The 24,934-nt window shown below is 39.2% G+C and overlaps 12 protein-coding genes across 12 annotated transcripts; 3 read left to right on the top strand and 9 right to left on the bottom strand.

Annotated features, from left to right (window-relative positions):
- Nucleotides 1–76: 76 nt before the first annotated feature.
- Nucleotides 77–4,645, bottom strand: GDB1 (bifunctional 4-alpha-glucanotransferase/amylo-alpha-1,6-glucosidase; the record flags this gene model as incomplete). Its single annotated transcript, XM_022819786.1, has 1 exon — nucleotides 77–4,645. One exon carries the CDS (start codon nucleotides 4,643–4,645, stop codon nucleotides 77–79), a length of 4,569 nt encoding a protein of 1,522 aa, XP_022676317.1.
- Nucleotides 4,646–5,357: 712 nt separating this feature from the next.
- DPM1 (dolichyl-phosphate beta-D-mannosyltransferase) lies at nucleotides 5,358–6,155 on the bottom strand (the record flags this gene model as incomplete). Its single annotated transcript, XM_022819785.1, has 1 exon — nucleotides 5,358–6,155. One exon carries the CDS (start codon nucleotides 6,153–6,155, stop codon nucleotides 5,358–5,360), a length of 798 nt encoding a protein of 265 aa, XP_022676316.1.
- Nucleotides 6,156–6,703: 548 nt separating this feature from the next.
- On the bottom strand, nucleotides 6,704–7,993 carry IDP1 (isocitrate dehydrogenase (NADP(+)) IDP1; the record flags this gene model as incomplete). Its single annotated transcript, XM_022819783.1, has 1 exon — nucleotides 6,704–7,993. One exon carries the CDS (start codon nucleotides 7,991–7,993, stop codon nucleotides 6,704–6,706), a length of 1,290 nt encoding a protein of 429 aa, XP_022676315.1.
- Nucleotides 7,994–8,807: 814 nt separating this feature from the next.
- On the top strand, nucleotides 8,808–9,782 carry CST9 (SUMO ligase CST9; the record flags this gene model as incomplete). The annotated part of the gene is made up of 1 exon (XM_022819782.1): nucleotides 8,808–9,782. The coding sequence occupies one exon, from the start codon at nucleotides 8,808–8,810 to the stop codon at nucleotides 9,780–9,782; it is 975 nt and encodes a 324-aa protein (XP_022676314.1).
- Nucleotides 9,783–10,290: 508 nt separating this feature from the next.
- Nucleotides 10,291–10,509, bottom strand: COX8 (cytochrome c oxidase subunit VIII; the record flags this gene model as incomplete). Its single annotated transcript, XM_022819781.1, has 1 exon — nucleotides 10,291–10,509. One exon carries the CDS (start codon nucleotides 10,507–10,509, stop codon nucleotides 10,291–10,293), a length of 219 nt encoding a protein of 72 aa, XP_022676313.1.
- Nucleotides 10,510–11,218: 709 nt separating this feature from the next.
- On the top strand, nucleotides 11,219–11,735 carry COX9 (cytochrome c oxidase subunit VIIa; the record flags this gene model as incomplete). Its single annotated transcript, XM_022819780.1, has 2 exons — nucleotides 11,219–11,248; nucleotides 11,487–11,735. The coding sequence occupies 2 exons, from the start codon at nucleotides 11,219–11,221 to the stop codon at nucleotides 11,733–11,735; spliced, it is 279 nt and encodes a 92-aa protein (XP_022676312.1).
- A 555-nt stretch (nucleotides 11,736–12,290) lies between these two features.
- Nucleotides 12,291–14,162, bottom strand: VPS33 (tethering complex ATP-binding subunit VPS33; the record flags this gene model as incomplete). Its single annotated transcript, XM_022819779.1, has 1 exon — nucleotides 12,291–14,162. The coding sequence occupies one exon, from the start codon at nucleotides 14,160–14,162 to the stop codon at nucleotides 12,291–12,293; it is 1,872 nt and encodes a 623-aa protein (XP_022676311.1).
- Nucleotides 14,163–14,389: 227 nt separating this feature from the next.
- AFG2 (AAA family ATPase AFG2) lies at nucleotides 14,390–16,726 on the bottom strand (the record flags this gene model as incomplete). The annotated part of the gene is made up of 1 exon (XM_022819778.1): nucleotides 14,390–16,726. The coding sequence occupies one exon, from the start codon at nucleotides 16,724–16,726 to the stop codon at nucleotides 14,390–14,392; it is 2,337 nt and encodes a 778-aa protein (XP_022676310.1).
- A 260-nt stretch (nucleotides 16,727–16,986) lies between these two features.
- KLMA_40464 (beta tubulin) lies at nucleotides 16,987–17,601 on the top strand (the record flags this gene model as incomplete). The annotated part of the gene is made up of 1 exon (XM_022819777.1): nucleotides 16,987–17,601. One exon carries the CDS (start codon nucleotides 16,987–16,989, stop codon nucleotides 17,599–17,601), a length of 615 nt encoding a protein of 204 aa, XP_022676309.1.
- Nucleotides 17,602–17,646: 45 nt separating this feature from the next.
- On the bottom strand, nucleotides 17,647–21,444 carry SKI2 (SKI complex RNA helicase subunit SKI2; the record flags this gene model as incomplete). The annotated part of the gene is made up of 1 exon (XM_022819776.1): nucleotides 17,647–21,444. The coding sequence occupies one exon, from the start codon at nucleotides 21,442–21,444 to the stop codon at nucleotides 17,647–17,649; it is 3,798 nt and encodes a 1,265-aa protein (XP_022676308.1).
- Nucleotides 21,445–21,826: 382 nt separating this feature from the next.
- On the bottom strand, nucleotides 21,827–22,822 carry YEA4 (Yea4p; the record flags this gene model as incomplete). The annotated part of the gene is made up of 1 exon (XM_022819775.1): nucleotides 21,827–22,822. One exon carries the CDS (start codon nucleotides 22,820–22,822, stop codon nucleotides 21,827–21,829), a length of 996 nt encoding a protein of 331 aa, XP_022676307.1.
- Nucleotides 22,823–23,365: 543 nt separating this feature from the next.
- On the bottom strand, nucleotides 23,366–24,754 carry GNT1-A (glucose N-acetyltransferase 1-A; the record flags this gene model as incomplete). Its single annotated transcript, XM_022819774.1, has 1 exon — nucleotides 23,366–24,754. The coding sequence occupies one exon, from the start codon at nucleotides 24,752–24,754 to the stop codon at nucleotides 23,366–23,368; it is 1,389 nt and encodes a 462-aa protein (XP_022676306.1).
- Nucleotides 24,755–24,934: the final 180 nt, after the last annotated feature.

Here is a 24,934-nt window from a genome sequence, read left to right as displayed (position 1 = left end):
TTATTTCTTGTGCTTTTATATGTAGTATATATATATGTAGTATATTTGCTAATAATGGAAAGGCGGAAATGGCCCATCACTCCTCAAAGCCGTTCCACAAATCGTAGAAGAAGTCAAGCAGACATCCCGTGCTCCAGGCCTGTGTTGGAGAGGAGTCCGCGCAGAATTCTCCGTCTTTGTTTGTTAACTCCGTCAAGCCGGCCCATTCGCTATCACTTATCCATTTGCGCTGCCCGTCGAGCCTCTTGTATAGCTGTTGGTAGAGGTAGGATGAAGGGGTGTTTCGTGCAGCATTGTACGCTAGCGGGTTGGTGATGAAGTGGAAATAGTTGAACGCACGCAAGAAATATCCGTAGCACCACACCCATTCAGGACCCTGGTGATAATTTCTTCCCTTCGCAGTGAGGAAATCTGTAGAGTCCTCGGAGTTTCTGTAGTAAGGGCGGTAGTTGTAATCGCTAGGATCCAAGGTACGCATTCCCACGGGACCCCTGATCACTTTGTCTGCAATGTTTAACGCCTTGTAAGCGTACTCCGAAGTGAAGAGTTCGGGTGCCACCGTCATCGCAATGGCGAAGTTCGGTCTGAGTTGGTAATCCTCATACGCTTTTCCTGAACGGTAGAGATCTTTATAAATCCCTCTCCGGTTCACTAGACTCCTGTCAATGTCGTACTTGGCGTCATCCTCAGGGCTCTCTGGAACGTAAAACTTCTTCTCAAAGTTCTCCAGCAATAACGCATCCCACTCCTGCAACGATATTCTGCTCCCATCCGCTTTTTCAACGTCAGTATACTGGAATAACCCCTTGTCTTGCAACTCAATTAAAAATCTCAAACAACTCTTCAATAGACCGTTGATCTCAATGGCAGCCCCGTCTCTGGGCGTTCCTGGTATACCAACAGATCCGGCCAGCTCACTCTCACCCATCTTGTCCATCCACGTACCACAGTTAAACTGCGAACCGCCAAATATTAAACCGTTGCTCCAATCAACATGTACTTCCACATTGAAGCCCTCGTCTTTCATCACCCTGTCAAGGTTTGGCCCGGCGTTGGCTTCTCTGTACTTGATTCCTTTCGCATGTCTGGATATAATTTCGTAGATTATATCTTCTATGCTAGTCTCGTAGCTGAAGGCCTCTGGGTCGGTCCAAGGAATATAACGGTCGTCCAGTGGGAATCTTCTCTTCACTTTCTTCTTCAAGATGTCCTCTCCATTTGGAACTATCTTTATATAATCCTGAACAGCTTGCACAAAGAACCAGGCTGCATCTCTTGCGTTATATCTGGGATTTCTACCAGCATCCAAAAGATTTGGAATGAGACCATGTTTCAACGTCTTGGCAAACGCAAGAATATGGTTTTCAGCTTCATCAAAGCGTCCTGTAGTCAAAAGTAAGCCACGTATGGAGATGAAAACATCCCTACCCCAACACCTCATGTATTGGGTGCTAAAGTGCGGCAAACCTGCTGCCATACAAGATACATTCTTGTCTGGTAGCAAAGACGTAGAGGTCATGACCGACGTCATTTGAATGGATGTCATTGCAAGACTTTGTACGAAGAGATTGGAAAGTCCAATATTCTTTGACATTTGACAAATAGCTCTGAATCTGCATGATTCATAGGCGATCCCAATCACCAAAGCAAAGAAACGAGGTACTAAGTAGTATGGAACTTTTTTAATTCTATCGAATCTGTCCTTCAGCCATTGTTGAAGATCAGTTACACCTGGAATATCTCTGTAGTAATCAAGTCTGTCTACGACGTAATCTAACGCCCAATGGCCCAATCTTAAATTCTTACTCAATGGATGTGCAAGATCATTTCTAAATATGACATCCCTTAGTACAGAGACCCATCCTTGAAGACCGCAATACACTAACGGACCATACTCGGGAATCGTATACACACCACTTCTGTTGGCACTAGTATCAGCTTCCTCTTGGCCACATCTGTATAATACGGCATTCAAAGAATGTAGGTTCAATTTTTCCGTAGCTTTGATTGCACCCGTTCTAATGAACTCATCTAGGTCTTTGCTGACCCCATTCTGTTTTGTTTTGAATACAGCAATAGAACCAGCTGGGAAATTGCTTGGTAAGTCTACCGAACTGTCCCCCTTTTCTTCATCATACTGAATATTGAATCCAGTCAGCTCGACAAGTTTAGTGGAGATACCCTTGATTTCTTTGTCATCGTCCTCTGGTAAACCACCGGTTTTCACTAGAGAATAGCTGAACAATAATTCAACACTTGATCCTGCTAGTTTTATCGATGGAGATGGTTGGTCTCCCTGATATTCATTGAATTTGGTCCTTGCAATCAAGTAATAACCATGTCCAGTTCTAGCGTGGGTTCTATGGTATGATATAAACTGACCATCATGATGAACATGCATTTCAGAATCATCTATATCATCGCTCTGTTTTGCAATTTCCGCTCTAATAGCATTAAACTTTTTCTTGACAATCGAGATACCGTCTCCAGGAACAACCGAATATTGACGGTTTTCTTTCACGACATCAAGAAGATGAGGGAAAATTTCGTCATAGCCGTAAACTGATCCAACTGCAGAAGAGCTTAAACTAACCAAAGCAGCATTAGGTAAAGTGTCCTCGACTGTCCTCTTCTCGTAAGGAGTTTCGTTATCATGGGTGCAGTCCATGAATAAAGCATGAGGAGGAGTAGCCGATAAGAATTTAGGGATCTTGATTTCAGAAATGCATTTGAATTCATTAGCAGAACTGTTTTTGAAAGTGACGAAATCTTCGTCCAATTCCAATTCTGGATTATAAGCAAAATCATCAAGAGGCATGTACCGGTATGAGCCTGTTGGTCTACCTCCATGCCTATGGATAAGACTTGAAAGTTCTTGTTCGGACCAAGCTTGCATGGCCTCCCTAATCAATGACGAAATTGCTAGCTTTTCGACAAAAATGCAGTCCATTTGTTCTGATCCCGAGAATAACTCAGCCACGACGTACAAATTAGGATTGTGCTTTCTTGCAAGATCCAAGAAGTACTCACCAACATGGATAGGGGTTGAATGGCAGTTATCAATTCTGAAACCATCAAAAATGGTGGCTTGCAATCTTGTGTACTCCGACATTCTCTGCCATAAATAAGGCGAGTCTTCAGGTTTCGCTCCATATCTTAATTTGACACAATCACCCCACACTATAACTTCTCTACGCAAGTAGGCTTTGGAATCTTTCGACGCAAAGTCAACCAAAGGGTTAGAGTTCCAAATCCATCCATTGTTAGCGAGAGCATAGCTTTTTCCATCATTGCCGGTAAACCTGGTGAAGTATGGCTCGGTTAATGGGCTCTCAGTGGTTATAGGCCCCATTTTAGGCCCATTATCATCAATTCTAAGATATTTGATACGGTTGTACAACTGGTCCAAAATTACACGGACATCATCGTCGTATTCCCTGTATAATGGCAAGTTCAACTCATCGAGGATTTTGTGCGCTTGGCTCTCTACTGTATCGTTCCACTTTTCGCCATACACTTGCTTGAGAACTTGTGCAAACCTATTTGTATTCAAAGTGTTTGAGAATCTCTTTGAAAGAGTTCCGAACCCGTCGTTTACACATGCGATTCGAACAAATGCGGCTAACTTTACCAGATCGTTCTTGACGTCGTCAGGTACTTTCAATGAGTCTATTGGAGCGGACTCCCAGCCCGTTGCTAAATCCTTTAAAGTCTGTTCGATATCTACGACGTAAAACTCCCATAGCTTGAGGGACCCCAAGACGTGAATCTTGATACCATCCATAATTCCAATTAAGTCTTCTACGCTAGTAATTTCTGTGGTATAGCCAAGCCTTTTCATTTTATTACTGAAGTCGAGCAAAGATTTGTCCAATTCTATAGCAGGAAGTAAATGTGGGGCAGTCTCTTGATTGTATCCCGATTCGGGATGCTCGAGTAACCATTGCGAGTTGTTTGCCGTGTGATTATACACGACATCGGTTAGCGCTAAGATATTGTGTTTCTTATGCAACACCTCAACCATCTTCTTAACATCGTCTGGACTATCGAAAAATGCTGGATCATACGCCAATTGATCGTAGATCGAATACGGCGAATCCGAATCGCCCCTGGGCTGAAGAGGAGTGAAATGGATCATATTGTATCCCTTGCTTTCGATTTTCTTGAAGATTGGATCCCAATTTTTACCCATCCATTTCGAAACAACGCTCTGCAAAGCGATGGAGTTCAACGGCAAGAATGTCCCATTCAAATAAAGCGATGGGGGCACCACAAAATAAAACTTCCTGGTCGTTTCAAGCTCATTCGACTCATTTCGGTACGAAATGTAAAAACAGTACGACCCCGGACTATAAACTTCTAAGTCAATCTCATCATCCTTGTGGAAACTAGCTCGAATGTACTTCTTGTGGAACCTGTTCCTGTCAAATTCAACCTCGTGGCTCTCAGGACAATTGGTCCATATTAAACCATCCCTAGCAACTGGACAACCAGCAGCAACCACTAAACGAACAGTGTACAGCGGCTCTTCCGGCTTTCTTCCTGGCGGAATAGGAAGTGATGGCAACGTCAAAACACCATGGTTGTAAGAACAACTCACCCTCGGTTCCCCATTGTCGCTCAATCTTAAGAGCACTACTCTCATTCTTGCGGCTCTAATCCCTTTTTCTATTCAGAAAACCTCGTAGAGTAATGTCCCCGTAAAAATAAACCCTGAAAAAACCACACCAAATCCAAACCAAAGTCCAAGATATGTTGAGATAAAAGTCAAAATTAAGCTACTTTGAAGCTTATGAAACACTTGTTAATATTCCTATGTCCTATTGCACTTGCAGAACCTTTTTTTGTTCAAAACTCTGTAATTAGTATATGTGCTCTGTATCTGAGAAACCCTTTATTTGCTATGGGGAACTTTTGCCTTTATTATGCCTTGTGTTTCGAAAATCAGTAGTTTTTTGGGTTTTCAAGTGTCGGTGGTAGTCAGGGTAACATGCTGGTACATATTTCCGTCTGCTGTGCTCTTTTTTTTTTTTTTTTTTTTTTTTTTCCTTCCTTTCGGTTTGTTCCTCTCCGCGTTTTGTGAATCTTTTTGAGTCAAGCAAGCATCAAGCAATGTGCAACGTGCCACTGGTGCAACTGGTGCAACTGGGAGCAGAAGAGGGACCTGAGAAGCGCCATGCTTCGAACCGGTTGGTGCTTCGAGGATACTATTACTAAATGTTCATTGGCGCGCGTATTTAATAATATATATATGTGAGTATATATATAAGTAGTTTGTTGATAACTTGTTTCGCTAGACTAGGTGATTGAGTAAAACCGGGCCAGTAATTAGACATGGATATGATATTACATTGAGTTTAGAAAACCAAATGGTACGCTTGGTACAGGATGTACAAGGCCAGGATGGTCCAGAACAAGAAGAACAGCAGTAAGTTGTTGCTTCCGAACTTGTAGTTGTACAATTCCTTCAATTGTTGTAGGTACTGGATGATGACCTTACCACTCAATTTAGACTCACCTTCGGTTCTGACACCAAAGAAGAAAGGCACTTCGCCGATTGGTTGATCAGCAGGAAGTGGAAGTTTGACTAGCAAGTCCAAGGCGATCTTGAAACCCTTAGGGTTGATGTTCTTGGCGTCCTTATGCAGTAAGTACTTCTTTTGTAGACCAAAGAAACCACTCATTGGGTCTGAGGCAGAGGTTAGGGGCTTAGCCATGGATCTGGCACCGCTGGAGATGATTCTACGGTACAATGGCCAGTCCTTGTCAATACCAACGCCTGGAGCGTATCTGGTACCCAATACGAATGGGTGTTTTCTCAAAGAGTCCAATAATTGTGGCACTGTTTCTGGAGGGTGTTGCAAATCAGCATCCATACAGACCAAGTATTCACCCTTGGCCTCGTGGAAACCCTTCAAAACAGCAGAGGAGAGACCTCTCTCGTCCGTTCTCACAATAATTCTAACATTGTAACCTTGCTTCTTTAGGGCATCCACCTCTTCAACAGAACCATCTTGCGAGTTGTCATCAACAAAGATCAATTCGGTGATGTTGGATCCTTCTTTACCTAGAGCTTGGAATAGTCTGGTGGTCAATGGCTTGATGTTTAGCCTTTCGTGGTAGGCAGGAACAATAACAGAGTTTTCGATAGACATGTTGTTTTTTGTTTTATTTTTAGTTATAGTAGTAATGTTAATAAAAGCGAATTAAAGGAAAGGCTCTTCGATTCGAGTTTAGTACAGTATGGTTTTAACTTCAACAGTAAATATACGTTATAAGATTCTTTCCCTTAGAGACTTCCTTTTTCTTAAAAAAATTAAAGCCGTCTCTAAAATTGTTTATTTCAAGTGTGCTCTTACGCAACGTGTTTGTATCGGCACTCTCTTTCCAAATGTCACTAAACTTCTTTTAAGACTGATCATTTCATATTTTTTTTCACTTTTGGCGTTTTCTTGACACGATGACGATCCCAAACGGTTTCCCTTGTAGAAACTTGGGAGAAAAGAAAGAAAAACAGGGTAACAATGGGGCATCTAAGTGTAAGGTACTTGCAAGTTCATGCAAATACCCTTTGGCAAGCGTAATAGCAAACTGAATGGCTGCTAATAATAATGACAATAATCACGAATATAGATATATCTTTAATTTACTTTGGTATTCTTACTTAATAACAGCAGGCTTGGCTGCATACTTCTTCTACAATTCATTGCAAAGACTTAATGTCGTTCTTGAATCTGGCTTCGACAGCATCCAAAAATTCGTCAGTGGTAACGTAACTGGATCTATCAGACTTGCCACAAGCTAGAGCCAAGTCCTTGGTCATAATACCGTCTTCTTGGACAGTGTTTAGAGTGGAAGACTCCAACAAGTTGGCGAATTTCACGACTTCTGGTGTGTTATCCAATTCACCTCTTTTAGCTAGACCTCTGGTCCAAGCAAAGATGGATGCAATCGAGTTGGTGGACGTTTCCTTACCCTGTTGGTATTGTCTGTAGTGTCTGGTAACGGTACCGTGTGCGGCTTCACTTTCGAAGGTCTTGCCGTCTGGGGTCACTAGCACTGACGTCATCAAACCAAGGGATCCGAACCCTTGAGCAACGATATCAGATTGAACGTCACCGTCGTAGTTCTTGAAGGCCAAAATGAAACCACCCTTGGACTTGATCATCTGAGCAACCATGTCATCGATCAAACGGTGTTCGTACCAGATGTTTAGCTTTTCGAATTCAGCCTTGTAGTCGCTGTCATACACCTCTTGGAAGATATCCTTAAATCTACCGTCGTACTGCTTCAAAATGGTGTTCTTGGTAGACAAGTAGAGGTTCAACTTCTTGGCAATAGCCAACTTGAAAGATGAATGGGCGAAGCCACGGATGGATTCGTCTGTGTTGTACATAGCCAAAGCAACACCAGGGCCCTTATAGTCGTACACCTCTAGCGTCTTGGTCTCAGAGCCATCGCCCGGCTTGTAAACCAACTCTAGCTTACCTGGGCCTGGGACAATCAAATCAGTCGCCTTGTACTGGTCACCATGAGCGTGTCTACCAATGACAATTGGCTTCTCCCACCCTGGCACTAGTCTAGGAATTCTTGGAATCACAATTGGTTCACGGAACACAGTGCCTCCTAGAATGTTTCTGATTGTACCGTTAGGCGACTTCCACATCTTCTTCAAGTTGAACTCCTTCACACGAGCTTCATCTGGCGTAATGGTGGCGCACTTGACACCTACGCCGTATTTCTTGATCGCATTCGCAGAATCAACAGTAACTTTGTCATCTGTGGCATCACGGTTGGTCACTGAAAGATCGTAGTATTTCAAATCCACGTCCAGGTATGGCAAAATAAGCTTCTGCTTGATTTTGTCCCAAATAATTCTGGTCATCTCATCACCATCTAACTCAACAATTGGTGTCTGCACCTTGATTTTGCGCAATCCTGCCATAGCTGAGCTGGAAAACTGGCGGTGAACATTGATGACTGTGGTCTTCATCTTGCAAATAATTACCTATTGGATTATTCTAAAGGTGCATGCAACTCACTGCCTGAATGATTTACTGACTAACTGACTGACCACTAGGCAAGTGTACTGTAACTTCCGAAATGGCAGCATTCCTTTTGATTCAGCATCCCATATATATAAAATACCTATGTTTCTGTATATTATGTAACATATGTAATAGTGAAATTTCTTACAAAGAGAGCTAGGCATGCAACAGAAGAGTCATTCATCGCTGAGGGGAACAAACAAGCAAACAAACGAACTACTAGAACATGGGGAACCGAGCATGGGAAACCCGGGCTTTCAGTTGCAGAGACTAAGAAAAAACCGGAAATACAAAGGCATGGAACGGCGCCCCAGTACAGATTGGAAGCGGTGCGCATAGAGCCGGGGTCCACAGTTGCAGTTTGCCATAATAGGTGAGTGGGTGGGTCAATACGCCGGTCCAGGCGTTCGTTCATTGGTTTTTTTTTTGGCTGTTAAACGTTTCGCCGGCGCTTTCTCTAACTTTTGTTTGTTTGTTTCAATGTCACGTGAATTGATCTATCCGGGTAATTGTGTTGGTGCAGATATCTTTTTCAAAAAAAAAAAAAAATTTGGCAGTTACTACAATACTCGTTAGGTATGAGTGAATGCTGAAAGTGTCATTATAAACGTTCAGCGGCTAAATGTAGGGAAGAGCGACAAGAAGAACACCAGAGAGATAGGCATTTTTAGAGCACTTCTTCTTGCTTTTGACACTTCATATTTGCTGGATAACGGTTTACCCAAAGGTGTGTTTCTTAAATATAGTGTCGCTTGCACCATGCCATCCAGACCAGTCGATTTAAATCAGGTTTGGGTCAACTGTTCTAAATGTCATAAACCTTATAGCAGCAACTCGGAAACCGAAAACGGGAAATTTTGGTTGACCTCATGTGCACATATTGTGTGTAGCAAGCACTGTAATGGCAGCACTACGGTGTGTCCCGTTTGTGGGATAGAGAGGGTGTCAGTGCTTCCGTTGGATGATGATTCATCGAAATTGCCGACCGAAGTTCAGTCGTTTTTTAAGCCGTTCACTTCACAGCTCGAGCCTTTGTATACGGTAGCGAACTTTCAGTGGGACTCGATGGTTCAGGTGTGTGGGTATTATCGCCAAATGTGTGTGAAACTACAGGAAAAATGCAACAGACAACGGGAGTTATTGGTCCAAGCGAAGGAAGAATTAGATAAATACACCGCTTTAAAAAACGAACTCCGAATGGGTAAAAGTGCTACTGTGGCACCCTTTTCAGGGTCTCAAACTGTTAGTAGGAATATATTCAATGCAAGAAATGATGTGAGTTCGGAAAACCACGAGTCCTTCGTTAGTAAATTACAAAATTCGCACAGGTTGTCGAAACCGTCGCGAAGTCTGGTCAATGGGCAAGAGCCCACTTCTTCTTCTTCTTCTTCTTCTTCCAGCATTACAAATATCCTTGCAGAATCCACGTCAATAAATAAGATCCATCAAATAGAAGACCCTATTGTACCGACAACACCCCAGACAACCGTGATGAATACCTCGTCAAAGAGCACAAACTCTTATTCAAAACCGCTTTCAAAACAGGGGGCCGTGTCTAAACCACTTCCCAATGCTTTGGAAAGATTGAAGTTAAGGAGAAGCAGCACCTCGACCATATCGTCGAGAGGCATACTATCGTACATGCGAATAAACTCGTCTCAGACAAGCACAGGGATAAACTCTAGAAGTAATATTAATTCCTCTATATACTCGCGAAACCAATTCAAAAAGTGAGTACAAAATGTATCTCGCGTGTCTAAAAGAAGTTGAGATAAGAATAAGAATAAGGATAAGAATAATAGTATTCTGCGTTATTTGTTAATTAGAAACCTATATGTTTAAGAACTAAACACGATATTAAAGAAGCAAAAAAATAAAAAAGGGAGACTGGTAGGCCAGTACTGCCCAGTTTTCGTTCTTTTTTTCACATCTCTCGTTCAGTTAACAGCTTGATGCAGAAATAAATAGACGAGGCGGGTCCCCGTTGTACTTCCTTAGTGCTTCAATGTTAAAATTTCAATATGTTTTTTTTTTTTTCTCTGTTTAATAACGTATGTGCTTCGTTCTGTTCATATTAAATTGTGATGTGGACTTTGCCATTTCTTGAATATATGATGATCCTGTTCAAACACTCGGTCATAGAGTGGCCAGTAAGATTTGGTTGTTAAATTATATGTTTTTTGTTTTTATTGGCAGTGTGAAATGAAGTTAATAAAAGTAAATCCAAAACAAATCCCCCCAATTAGAAGGCACCGAACTTCTTCAATTGCACGTAACAAGAGATGAATGGCACAGCAAACCCTAGAGCGAAGAAACCAAAGTGCACAAAAGCGTATGGGATCTTTCTGTTGTGGATCTTAACTGGGATGTTAGAGTAAACACCTTCTTGGAAATGACTGGATTGCTTGACAGTAGCAGAGAAGGCTCTTCTGGTGGCTAGTCTAGTAACTTGGTTGAACATCTTTGTTTATATTTCGTTTGGTTTGGCTGAGCTGCTTGGTTTTTAATGATTATCCGAACTAGTCACTTTCAAGAAATGAGACTACACTTGCAATAGCGAAGTAAAGAGTTACTTTACCAATTGTAACTTGCATTTTTTCTCATATCCAAAAAAAAATAAATATCACACTAATATTCCAATGAAATATAACGATTTCGAACCCAATTCTACTGCTACATACTATACCAAGCAAAAAAAAAAAAAAAAAAAAATCGAATACATGCCGTATTAGTGGAGCGTCGGACCATTCGGGGGGAAGGTATAAACCCGGGTAACACATCTGTTCCTCAAGCAACCCCGCGTATTGCGTGCCGTTTTTGGTTAAAGAAGAAAGAAATAAAAAAAAGACAAAGTGCGAAAACGCCGGATCGCTATGTACGAGGATTTGAGATGAAGTGTCCAGCTAAGCTATGATTGGTTGAAAGGTGATTTCGGTTTTAAAAGTTACTGTACAGTGTAGCGGTGCAAAGTAATTCTGTCAGTCGGACCATTATTTTTTTTTCTGGTCCGTACACTGCGGGAAGGTACGGAGCGACAGAATAGGCATAGATAGCGTCAGCGAAATGAGCGTCATGACAGAATTACAAGAACCAGCGCAATAAGGTACTTGTGTGTGTGTTTTTTTCTGGATTTTCGCGGATTGTGGAGATGTGATGATTTTGGCATTTCAATGGGAGTTTCAGGACCAATGAACTGTTTGGTCCTTTTCCCTGTTGCTTTCATTTAGTGGTCTTGTGTGTTCGTAATAGTTGACAGAAAAAAAAAAAAAAAACTCGTTGTTCGAATAAAGAGGAAAAGCAGGCTCTTTCCACTATTGAAATAAAACGAAAATGAAAATGAAATAAAATAAAATAAAATAAAAAATGAAAATGAAAATGAAAACTGGATTTTAATCCTGTTTTGTATTGGAAACACAAGTTTTGGTGATACAGCTTTAGGTGTTGTTATTCTACCGTATAGTGTTCCTAGACTACAGAATCACATATTCCCATACACAATCAACAATGTCTGCAATTGCTCCAATTACCGGTACCCTAAGAAAGAGAATTTTGGCTGATATTACCATTGGTTTCACTATCGGTGGTGCTATGGCTTCCTACTGGTGGTGGGGTTTCCACAAGGGTATTATCAACAAGAGAGAAGCTTACTATGCTAAGTTGGCTGAACAAAAGGCTGCTGAAAACTAGAGCAAGTCTCTGAGTTCTTTCCTCTGTCTTTTGACGGTTTTATCATTCCATTATTACATTTACTCTTATTCTCTCTACACTAATACATACATGCGTACTTCGTTCACTTAGTGGAGCGAAGCGAGACAAAAGCGAACCCACAAGAATTAAAAAACAAAAAAACTATAAGACGCATTCATTTACTTTTTACAAAGGTTGAACACACCACGCTCCACCCTTTAGTCCTATTTTATTACTATTATTCCTTTTTTTTATTTTGTTTATGAGCAAACGAACATGAAGGAGGCGCCCGGTTTTTGAACGTCTGTAGTACTCCTTCAAATATTCACAACAAGTTAAACGCTGGAAAGCTGGATTACTTACTTACTATTCTTTTTTATCAACATGCAACAATCCTCTAAAAGAAGACGAAGGAAGCAAACAAAAAGAAAGAACAAGATATATATATAATAATAATCTATAAGTACAATTCGATTTCATGGTTCTATTTATATATAGGATTTAATTTAACAACCTATTTTATCATTATTTCGGTCCTCTTGCGTCAATCTCTCCTCAGTTTACAGCAGCTTTCATTGGAGCGCTGATGTCTTTAGCGAAAATTTCGTTCCCGGTTATGATTCCATCTGTTACAATGACAAATTCTTTGGGTATATCCATGCTTCTCAACCTCTCTTGTAAAAACTTGATAGTAGATATCTCTCCGCGAGTAATCCCCCCGATAAAAACTAGTAAAGTTAAATCAGGTTCATTCTTTACGTCCCCAATAATTTTCCCATCCTTATTAATCCAGTTCCTCTCATCTACTGGGATCTTCATATCCGCTAGTAATGTTTCCAATCGCGTTAGTGTTGGCTCTTTTGAATGAATAAATGATTGCAAGATCGAATTGTTATTCTTCACGAAAACACTTCTATCAAACATCGACTGTAACAATCTAGACATGATTGGAACTGCTCCAGAAAATGCATAATTCATATCGCGTGGTTTCAATGGCTCTATGTCTACATCAGGCATTGTATCGAAAACTTTGATAATTGATTGATAGTCTTTCGAGTTCTCTAAATGTTTTTTAGAAAGTAGTTTATAGTCTTCTAGCGCTTTTAGTTTAAAGATCATTTCGTTACCAAATGTATCTACCAATTCTTGTCTTAATGCAGTGAAATCCTTTTCTCTGAGTCCTTGCTTAATTTGTGAGAACAGACAGCAGAGGCGGAGTATATTAGATTCTTCTGTTTCGAAACACATCATTTCGACTATCTTGTTAATGACGGTTGAAGAATCTAGTGAATTTTCATATAGGTTATGTTCAAAATCAATTGTGTCTTTAAAATCTATCTCCTTCAAGAAATCCATGAGCTCAGAACTTTGGACCGTGTGTTTCTTTAGCACTTCCTGTCTAGATTGTAAATCCCCAAGATTGTCCACAAAGTTCTTGATTTCAGATATTGTGTTGGCTTCATGACGAGACTCGTACTTCATTTGTAAATCTTTGGCTAACGTGTTAAGATTAGATCCCACTGCACCAAAATTCAGAAACTTCAGCTGATCCCATATATCATCATCGTTAGGAGTGAAATCCATTCTTTTGGTTTCAGACAAAATTCCAGAATAAGTTAAATCAGTCATCATTGGTGTCAAAGTATCTAATGAACGTTCAAAAACAATGAGATCATTTCGTTCCCCTGATTTTAGCTTTCCGAACTTTGCATCTCTAATAAATTTCTTTTCAGTAGTATCTGATAGCTCTAAGCGCTGTTGTATAATATCAATTAGGCGTTTGCTATTTTCCCCTAGAGCTACGCTCTTTATTAGCGTTATGTTTTCCTTTTCGAGAATTGACACAACCGAATCAGATAGATTATTCACCAAAATGTTTACAGTTGCATTCCTATAATATGGATTCTTGGGGTAATACAAATTGTTTCCTTCTGAATTCATTAAGATGTTACAATCCAAGACGTTATCATCTAACGACTCCATCGGTAATATATGCCATTTCACTAGGACTAGCTCCAAAGGAATAATCTCGCGTAAGTAGTCCCTTATGAGTCCCTGTTCTGTATCTCTTCCATTATTTGTAGTTGTTATTATGTTGACAGAAGATGAACGAAGTTCTCTTAGTAGCTTCTCCATCTCTTTGTTAAGTACTAAATCACTTCTCACATCGACTAAAAACACCACCGTTGTGTCATCAATTAAGGCGTGAAGTACCGACGATGCTTCTTCATCACATTTAACAACATTTTCCACCTGTGTTTCCTGCTTTAATTTACTAAAAGTAAATATAGAGTCCAAAGTTTGTAGTGCATTATTGTCCACTACCAATGTTATTGGCTTCAAATGGCCTTGAAATGCCTCGACCGCATGTATGAATGAGTCTCTATTAGCTCTAACGTAACGCTTCGTGTTTAATTTTGTTACCATTTGAGTGAGGGTTTGAGTGTGTTTCCAATCTAGAGATCTATATTCACTCAAAACTTAACAATTGACTTTAAGTCACCGTGTATTCCACGTCTTTATTCATTACCTCTTTTTTAAGGTTGTATATATTTAGTTATGTCTAATTCTCATGTCCATCATATTTTACTTTATTGCACATATAAACAAAAAGTGGTCACGTGATTATCCAAAATATATACGTTGAGAAACTACTAGGCAGATATACCACTTCTCGAAGCAAATGCTGAGTAATATTCGAGCATTTCTGGAGTTATGCCTCTCGCTATGCCTGCCAAAGCCTTGGTGAAATGACGTTGTTCAACCTTGCTTGTATTTACGTCCTCCATGATAGCTGCTAAACCAGCTTCTTGACACAAAAGAACCACTTCAGCACCAGAGCATCCATCAGTACTTTCTGCGAGCGCGTTTAGATCAACTTCTAAAGGATCTATATTGAAATTCTTAGTACATTTCTTCAAGATTTGCAACCTAGCGTCGAAATCTGGTGGACCGACATAAATATGCCTGTCCAACCTGCCGGGTCTCAAAAGCGCAGGGTCAATTTCATCCGGTCTATTTGTTGCAGCGACGATGATAACGCCTTTAAGTTCTTCAATACCATCAATTTCGTTAAGTAAGGAAGTTAAAACATGGTTGGCAGCTGAAGTACCACTGCCGGATTCTCTATCTGGAGATAATGCATCAATTTCGTCGAAAAATATTATTGATGGAGAAGCCGCTCTTGCCTTGCGGAATATTTCTCTGATCGCCTTCTCCGATTCACCGACATATTTGTTGAATATTTCTGGCCCTTTCACGGCTAAGAAGTTGATGCCAGACTCAGTAGCTAATGCCTTAGCTGTTAAAGTTTTAGAGCACCCTGGAGGGCCGTATAATAAAACACCTTTAGGTGCACTTACGCCAAGTTTATTGAATGTTTCAGCTGCTTCTAATGGGAGTTGTATCATCTCCTTCATTTTGAGCTTCAACTCTTCTTGTCCACCAATATCATCCCAATAAACCTTAGGGGTTTCAAGGAAAATTTCTCTCATAGCACTTGGACGAATATCAACCATTGCATCAAGTACGTCATCAAAAGTAACCTTTAACTCACTTCTTTCAATTTTTGAGTGTAGGCCTCTTTGAATTGTCTTCATTACAGATTCTCTGCATAAAGCAATTAAATCAGCACCGACATAACCATGAGTCTTAGAGGCAATTTGAAAAACATCATCCGCCGTTAGAAGCTGCCTCTTGTTTGACATTCTGCTAAATTGTTTTCTAAGAATATCGTGTCTTGCCTCGACATCTGGAATGCTGATTTCGATCTCTTGGTCAAACCTCCCTGGTCTTCTCAAGGCAGGATCAATGGCGTTTGGTCTATTTGTAGCCGCAACAACAGCAAGTCTTCCACTCCCATCCATGCCGTCCATTAAGGTCAATAAGGTGGCTACAACTCTACTTTCAACTTCTCCGGAGTCATCGCTAGCTCTACTTGGAGCCAAAGAGTCTATCTCATCGATAAAAATAATAGAAGGTTGATACCTTTTTGCTTCATTGAAAATTTCCCTTAATGCGGCTTCAGTTTCACCGAGGTACTTCGAAACAATAGAAGGTCCATTGATGGTCAATACATGTGCGTCTGTTTCATTTGCCACACATCTAAGAAGCATAGTCTTACCTGTACCTGGCGGACCATGTAGTAAAATACCTCTAGGTGGAGTAATGCCAAAATCTGTAAATAGTTGAGGTTGGTGTAATGGAAGCTCTACAGTGCTTTTCAAAGTGGAAATTTCCTTTGTAAGCCCACCTACGGCATTATAAAGTACTGGTTGAGGAAGACCATACTTTGAAACAACCTCCCTTTCCGTTGTGGTTATGATCTTAGTGGATTTCTTATTGAAAAGGCCTGGTGGAGACAAATAGCAGTTACTCACATTATCCATAGATGTTGGTTTATCTGAAATATTCAACTTGGACATATCTGGAAGATCGGAGGAATTATCGTTGATATCATTGATAATAAGATCTACTATTGTGTCCTTATCAAGTTCTACTGAACGAAAGATCATCCCAGGCATCAAAAGACCGCATTTGTCAAGGGTCTGTGCTATCAAGCCATCAGAAGGTAGTTCTATACCTTGTAAACTGCCCACAGTCACCGATTCTAGATAAACTGGCTGTTTCTGCAGTTTTCTAATCTCTAACCTGTCACCTAGAAGTAAACTTCCAACACTTCGTAAAGGTTTACTCACCTTTATTACATTATTCAGGACTGATTCATCTTTGGAAGCTTTGCAAATGGCTACGATGCCATTTTCTCCTGGCTTAGAAACAATACAAAAGCTGTCATTCTTCAACTCCAGTGCTTCCATCACTTCTGTATCAATTTCAACGATGGCTTCCGCATTATTTGCAACTTCGTTGGTGCATGGACGTACTATATATTCCTTAGGAAGCTTGAACTTACTCTTTGAGGATTCTTCTGCGCTGCCAGAAGAGCTACTGCTCTTTTTTTTGCTCCCAGACGAGCTTCCTTTAACAGCCATTCTGTATATTAGTCTATGTGCTCTTATATGTAAGACTAATCAGTCGTTTAGTTTGCTAACACATATTCTTTCTTGCATTTACGTTTGTTATTCCTCATGTCAAAATGGAATAGCGATGAGCGATGAGCTCAATTCTTTTTTTTTTTTTTTACATGAACTTATGATGAAGATTCCAGCAGATATACTCTTCGCACACTAAATATGGAGTAGTACTTAAATTGTGGGCAGAAACTCGGTCTATGTAGGTACATCAAGGGGTTATGCGGGACATTGTGATGCTTAGAAATACTGTATTATCTGCGACTCCCTGTATTAGAACTCTGGCAAATATTGCACGTACAAGAGGAAGTTTACCAAAAAGAAATCAGCAAGAAGATGATGAGAGAATAAGTTGTATATTGAATGTTTTGAATGCTACCAAGTACGAGCTTATATTACCTCCGATCAGTCAACTGCGAAAATGTTTATACGTTTCAAAGTCATCAAGATTTAAAATTGATTCAAGATTTTATGGATTCGCCCGTCTAGAGCTGGAAGGAAGCACGCTATTGAAATCGGAGTTCATAGCGACCAAAAGTCAATTAAATGTTATGAACATGAGGAAAAATATGACTAGTTTACAGAAAGCTTTCATGACCAATCATAGAACCAGGGAAGTCCTTAGTAGGTTTCTTCGAACGAAGGGTGTGAAGAAACTGGCGCGTTTTCCCCTTCCTCATTATGAACTTTCATCAAATGCTATTACGCGAATGGATCTCTCTGTTTTTTATACTGTAGTAGCCTGTTTGGCACATTGCAATGAAAAAATGGTGATGAGTGAATTGATTCAAAATGAAATCACCAAGCCTGCGATAAGGAAGCTTTTCAGACTATAATCCTATATAAACTGCATTATATATATATAAAAGAATCCATTTCTCTCATAAGTACAAACTGGCAGCAAACACAATATCTCTTTTAATTAGTTCCTGAGCTTGGGTCATCTTTTGATGAAGGACGGAATTACCAATGATGACTGCAGCATTTCTGACCTCACGACAAACTTCATCTAGTCTTGAAATTACTCTAACTATAGTACCTTCAGCCTCAACACTCATCTCCATAATTTCTTTAAATGAAAGACCTCTTGCCCATTCGTATATCACATTCAATAATGCAAATCTCTTCTTCTCTAAAAACTCTGCCTCCTCTTGTGTTGCAGGAATTTGATATCTTTCCGACACTTCTTGCATTTTAGAATAGATCTCCTTAATTTTCTCCTTACCCTTAGCCAATCTTGGAGTTATAACTGGAGGCTCTTCTTCCCTAGTTCGTCCCTCATAAACGAATGCTGATAAAAGAGCAACAATCTCTTCAGGCTCAAAGTCACCAAGGAAATTGTCCAATATCAATTCCGTAAGAACTAATTCGTAACCTGTGTTTATTTCACATGCTACCCTTCCCTTTAATAACACATTGTTATTATAGTCTATAAATCCTGTCTCTTTTAATACGCTGAGACGTGATTCGTAATCTGGCAAGAGACTGAGATTTTGTTCCGACATCATATGATATATGTTTTTTATCTCCTTTTGTAACTCAAAGCGCTTGTAGAAGGGTTCGAATTTTTTCCCAAATGTTTCATCTTCAACAACTCTTAGCCGATGTAAGTCTGCTACTATCTTTTGAATTTGCAAAACAGATTGCTGAACCTTTAGTGAAGGTGTTGAAGCTAATGTTAGATCTTTAGTCTTCTGGACTCTTCTGGAGACACTAAATAAGAATTCACAAGCCAATTTCCTCTGCTCTTCACTTGTGCTGTTAATAAATTTACCGTTGACATCTGAGAATATGAACTTCGAAATCACCTCAATATCAAATATTGAAATTTCTTGTATTTCAAGATCCAAGCAGCCCTTGATAGAGTTCCACGTTGATAGATGAGAAGAGCAGTAATTAGCAAAGAAGAATAGGGATGGAAGGTGGTTGACACTTTCAGATCCCAATAACATTGGACGTGTTAGTTTTAGTACAACACAAGTTCCCTTTGGTGGGTTAGATTTGAAAACGAACCCTGCAACTGGATTTCCATTTTTATCTCTGAATATTATGAATCTTCCTACACTTAATCTCTTTCCTATTGTTCTTGTTTCGTCAATTTCGGTCATAATATCAACGCAAGTCTGAGAATAACCAGATATTAAATTATAAGCAGATTCATATTCCTTAATGTCCTCTTCAGAGTACTTGCTAATATCAATTAAGTCAACCTTAGCTTGTAATTCTTTTATCATGTTTTCTTGCTCAGGCTTTAAAGTCTCTTTGCTATTTTCACTAAATGAGAACTTAATCATCTCCTCCACTCTTAAAGCTTCAATTCTTAAAAGATTAAGAATCATATTGTAGGTCAATCTGAACTGAGATTGTAAACGAGTTGGGATACCTAAAGTAACTTCTTTGAATGACGCTTCGTCAAGGGGTCTGCTATAAGACATGACAATGACAGTCCCTGTTTTATCTTTACCTCTACGTCCAGCTCTTCCCGCCATTTGAGTAAATTCACCAGGGAGAAGATTGCGCTTTTTCTCACCATCATGTTTAGATATCTCACTGAACACTACTGTTCTCGTAGGTAAATTTAGACCCATAGCAAACGTTTCTGTGGCAAACAAAAGCTTTACAAAACCTTTTGCGAATAAAATCTCAATTAATTCTTTTACTATCGGTAAGAGACCACCGTGGTGCACTGCAATACCCCTTGATAATAGCGATCTAATCTTTAAGATTTGAGGAAGCTCTCTGTCATCTTTTCTTAAACGAGAAATAGATTTTTCGATGAAAATATGGATTGCAGATCTCTCCTTTGCATTCAAGAGATCGGCACCTTCAACTGCATCAGCATATTCCTCGCATCTTTTTTTGCTGAAAACGAAAACAACTGCTGGAAGAAGATCATTTGCTTTGAGATGTTTGAGTAGGTTGTACCAGGTAGCTTTTGTAGGACCATCATACTTAAAAAAGGATGATTTGTTTGAACCTTTTGCTCCAACGCCTTTGGATCCTTTGGTAATAGTCTTCTGGTTCCCTGATGGTTTTCCATTTTTTTGTTGACTCCTTGGGTCACTGCCGGAAACAACTGAGTCGGTAAGTAAATCCTTATGTTCTCTAAAACCCCTTGGCAAGAATTCCCTTTTATCATTTATAACAGGTATTAGTTTCTTCTTAGTCCAAATATTAATCTCTAATGGCACAGGACGTTTAGGTGTTGATATCACATATATATTCTTTTGCTTAGTTCTACCAATCCAATTGGCAAACTCGAATGTATTTGGCACAGTAGCTGATAACAAGATGAACTTCACATGTTGGGGAAGCATAATTATGACCTCTTCCCATACAACACCACGCATTTGATCATTAACGTAATGAACTTCATCAAAAATAACAAATTCCACATCTCTGATTAAATCTGCTCCACGGTAAAGCATAGATCTTAAAATTTCTGTTGTCATGATCAAGCAATCTGCTTCGGGATTAATTTGCACATCACCTGTAATTAAACCAACATCGATATCATCGAAATCTTCCTTGAAATCTCTGAATTTTTGGTTTGACAAAGCTTTAATTGGAGAAGTGTATATTGTTTTTGTCATGTTTCTTTTAGACATCGCGATCGCATATTCTGCGACCACTGTTTTCCCTGCAGATGTATGAGCGGCTACAAACACCGAATCACCTTGTTCTAGATGATAAACCGCTTCTTTTTGGAACGTATCTAGCTCGAATGGCCATGTACGAGCAGGATTTGGAACCAAGTCATTGAAATTATCCATATTACTATTCAAATCTACCATATGCGCCCACTCCACCCTATCTGAAGACTTGTTAAGTTTTCTAATATGCCTACCAAAATTGAGATCTACTGGAAGTAATTCGTCAATCTCTGATGTACCCAGAGATTCATCAACTACAGCAGATGAAGATATCTTATCATGTTCTAGATCTCTTAATTTTTGAATCTCTTGCTTATTTTGCTCATCGTTCTCAAGTTTTGATAATCTATCAATTTCTTCTAGCTCCTTCTGGGTCGTTTGGTTATTAGTTTCAATGTTTGGAGTGATACCTCTTTCCAATCCTGGCGGAATATTGAATAGACCAAACTCATCTCTTGATAATAGCTTTGTTCCTGCTTCATTGTTCGCAACTACAGAGTCTGATCCTGTTTCGACTACATCTTTATCAAGACCACCAGGTGTAAATGGTAATTGATTTGTGGTACCCCTTATCAAGTCCCCATTAGGATTGATTTTTCTTGTTAGTGATAAAGAATTTGCGGAGTTTGCATTTAAGACATCCTCGATATTAACTTTCTCTTCATAAGTAGAAATTTCACCCTCAATACCTACTCTGTGAAAGTGATATTGTGTCCTACTCACCGGTTCCGGACAAGAAATCATACTTAAAGGTATGAAATCATTTCTTTCCTGGTTTTTTTCATTCAAATCACTTGGAACCTGTAGTGTATTTGAATTCGGCATTGGTTGCAAAAGATCGAGTAAGTTCCAGTCCAAGACATTAGAAGTGTGAAGGAACCTATTAGATATTTCTACCTCTTCAATAGCCTGGCTATACCCCTTTGGGGTTATGATTTTATCCTCGAACTCATGGATATCACTTATATCGAGTCCATTTAACGACTCAAAAAGGTCTGTAGCAGTAGAAAAACTACTAGTAGTCATTCTTTAGTATAGTAGCAGATCAATTAATGCTATTTCAGATGCTCAATATTTCACAGGTGCTTTAAAAGTATCAATTCCCCGATTTTTAGGAATAATGGTTCGATCAATACTTATTATTGTTTTATGAGCTTTTCTAAATTTGAACATTATTGAAGCTAATGTATTTTTCAATTCTTTTTAAGAATATGGGAACTGGCGCCAAATCAAAACCAAAAGACATAATATAGGTACAGAGATGCTAGCTACGTTTTCCTAGTATATGTAAGGCCTGTAACATGTGAGGAAGGGGATTGGAGTTTTCTGAAGACACTTTAACCTAATTCAACTCTGGAAACTGTTTATCTTATATCTATATCAAAACTCATAAAATATAAAGGATAGTTTATGTTAGAGGTGCAGATCGTTTCTTAGATGCATAAGAATACAAACTAGCGCCAAAGAGGACTAAAGTTGTGCTGAGATAGGCCGTTTTTGACATCACTGATTTGTATATATATGCGCTCAACAAAATGCTAATGAACTTACGAGTCAATAGGGCAACCGAAAGTGTTAAAGCATCAGTCTGGCTTGCTAACATATTGACGCCATTGACGCAGACAAACTGTGTCATATTATTAACAAATAGCATTCCCAATTTTGTGGATATTGGTTGCTTGAGGAATGGCACTTGTATAACGTTGGAAAATACGGTGAGATCTTTGAACTCCTCTTTTAGTCTAGGAATTCCAGGTATGAACAGTAACAAAGCTAGGGAATGAGAGTAGAATAAGGTTTCTCTCCAGTGCTTTCCGTACCTTTTATAGGTCCATTCATTAAGCAGTGAGAGTAATGCCATCAAGGCAGTTGCAAAGAGCATTAGAAGGACACCAATGGCTGACTTTTTAGTCAATCCACTATTCTTACTTGCAGAATTTAAGGTATCAAGTGAGAATTCCTTATCACGATACAATAACGTGACTATGGCTCCTAAGGTCATTATTATAGCAGAAAATACCTCCAGCTTTGAAAACCTCTTGTTGCAAACTGCCCATCCGATGAGCATAGTCAATGCAGTTCCGGAACATCTTATTGTGATATGAAGAGGAACTGATATATCAAACTTGAAGACGCTGTTATTAGCAACTGAACTCATGAAAAATAGAAGAACTGCCAAACAATGGATCTTCAATGGAATTTTTCGACGTCTGATGATTAAAAAAGGTGGTTGTGATACAACAGTGAATACACTGGGCAACTGCATCACTGTTACAGAAAGAAACTGAGAAAAAGTAACAACATTACCCAAGTTTATGCTGCTACCTTGTAATATATGTTCGAAACTTATCACGTTTGAGCAGCAACCGCCTAACACCAAAACCAGTGCCAAAACTACACTCATATGTTATATTTTTGTAGACTATTATTTCCTTAACTATGTGCCTGATCCCTTCCTGTTAGTGCCCATATAGCCGATAAAACATGCCACTTCCGCTTGTTTGACATTGAGATACATGCTACTATAGTGAATGAAAATAGAGTTCTTTCAATGCAAGGAAGGTGTAAGTGAAAGATCTGCATCTGATGACAATATGGAGCAGGTATTTTGAAAACCTTTTTATGTGCATTCAAGTTCAATCGGAAAGCGCTCGAGACCACCAAAGAAATAAAAAAAAAAAAAAAAAAAAAAAAAATGCACAGAACAGAACACACAAGAGAAAGAGTTGCTTGCTTTGGACGCTTTGCAACTTGTCATTGATTTTAATTCCTATAGATTTTATTCTATAATTAGGGGTTTCTTGTAGAATGGAAACATAAATTTATTACACTTTTTAGATAGCAATCTTCATGAAATGGGCTGGTTATTTGTTTTATTTCAATATATAGAATAGCTGAAAGTCTGTCGTTTGTTATATTCTTGTCGATAAGCCAAGTGTAATTACAGTTAGGTTACACAGTATTTTGCTCTTTCATCGAAGTAGTTAGCGAAGAGATTGAGCCAAACCTTGCAAGAATCCTCTGGGGCTTTTTTAGCGCATGAAACATCGCTGATCTTTTTGTAGTTCCAAGGTTTTTTTGTAGGGTGATCACTGAAATGGTAATACTTAGCCGATACGGGACCCTTAGATTTATCTGAGGTCTCGTAACCCAAAATACCGTTGTGCAATAATTGTTGATAGTTTTCATCTTGTAGAGTTCTTGTTATCACTGTATACTTGTCATAAGGCAAAACAAGCATTGTGGGTTTGAAACCCTGCATAATTTGCTTCGATAGGTTTATTTGATCCTCAACGGTTTTATTGAAGTCATAAAACTCGATGTTTATTAAATCCATGTCATATTTTTTTGTCCCGTTGGTATACTTTGGTATTATCTCATTAACAAGACTTTCATATTGCGATTGTTCCGGTTTAATAACCATCAATGTAGAAGAGAACTTGAAATAGGTGTTATCCTCAGATTCAAAGTCCGCGTTTTCAGATTTTGGATATAGACTCTTTGGCAAGTTAGGGAGATCATTGTAAATCTCTTCTCCATTGGCAATTTTTTCGCTTAGCTTTTGCTCGATCAAATATAAATCGCTGGTCACATTAAGGGATGCAGAGACTTTCTTTGTTTCCTCCACAAGAGCAGGAATTTCGCTATCTTTCAAGAACCAGTACGTTGCTGGGGCTGCAAATTGAACGTAGTCTGGCAAAAAGAATAATTCATCCAAATTGTTGGTGATGAGAGCGTCACTATCAAAGTATACAACTCTCTCAAACTCGGTGAGTCCGAAAACATGAAGTTTGGTCAAACTTTTACTCCATTCAGAACTATCATCTGTTATTGTTATCGTATCTACGGGCTCGACAATACAGTTTTCAGATAGTGCTTTGAATCCTGCAAGCATCTTACTGACGGGGTGATCTGGAGATAATTCAGTCAATTCCTTAGCAACCAATAAGACCAGCTTGGCTTGCGTAGCAGTCTCCAATAAACGATTAAAATGGATGATTGAGCTGCAGAGATAATTCTCATCAGCAGCATAGTTAACATATGCATAATGACTCCAATCAATGTTTGAAACAGAATTCAACTCATAATCATAAAGTTTCTCGATTGCGCTGTAAGGAATTTGTTTTATGTTACTAGGATCATATGTTGTTGAGGTCTTCTTGCCGAAAGACGATTTCAATCCTTTGAGTTGTTCAGAAGCCCAGCTCGTATCAATAGGAAATTTTATAGACTCAGGGAGGGAGTCTGAACCATAAGTCGTAAAGACAGAAATGAGACAAGTCGCGAAAAGAGCTCCTAAAAGTAGTTTAAGCTTTCTTTTAGAACCAAACCCCATTTGTCAAAGCACTGAAAAATATCTATCTATTTCACGATTAAACCTGTTCGTGATCAGGAAGCTCTTTCAATATGTTTAGGAGTTTCCTATAGGCCGTTTAGAACGTGTTTTTTATAAAAGTCAGTACCTTTTCCACTGAGATTACTTCACAGATTTGCAGGTTTTTTTTTATATAATGTA

Source organism: Kluyveromyces marxianus, chromosome 4 (assembly GCF_001417885.1).
Source record: "Kluyveromyces marxianus DMKU3-1042 DNA, complete genome, chromosome 4".
Lineage (NCBI taxonomy): Eukaryota > Fungi > Ascomycota > Saccharomycetes > Saccharomycetales > Saccharomycetaceae > Kluyveromyces > Kluyveromyces marxianus.
The sequence above is the reverse complement of the archived record's forward strand: the minus strand, read 5'-3'. Positions and strand labels throughout refer to the sequence as shown.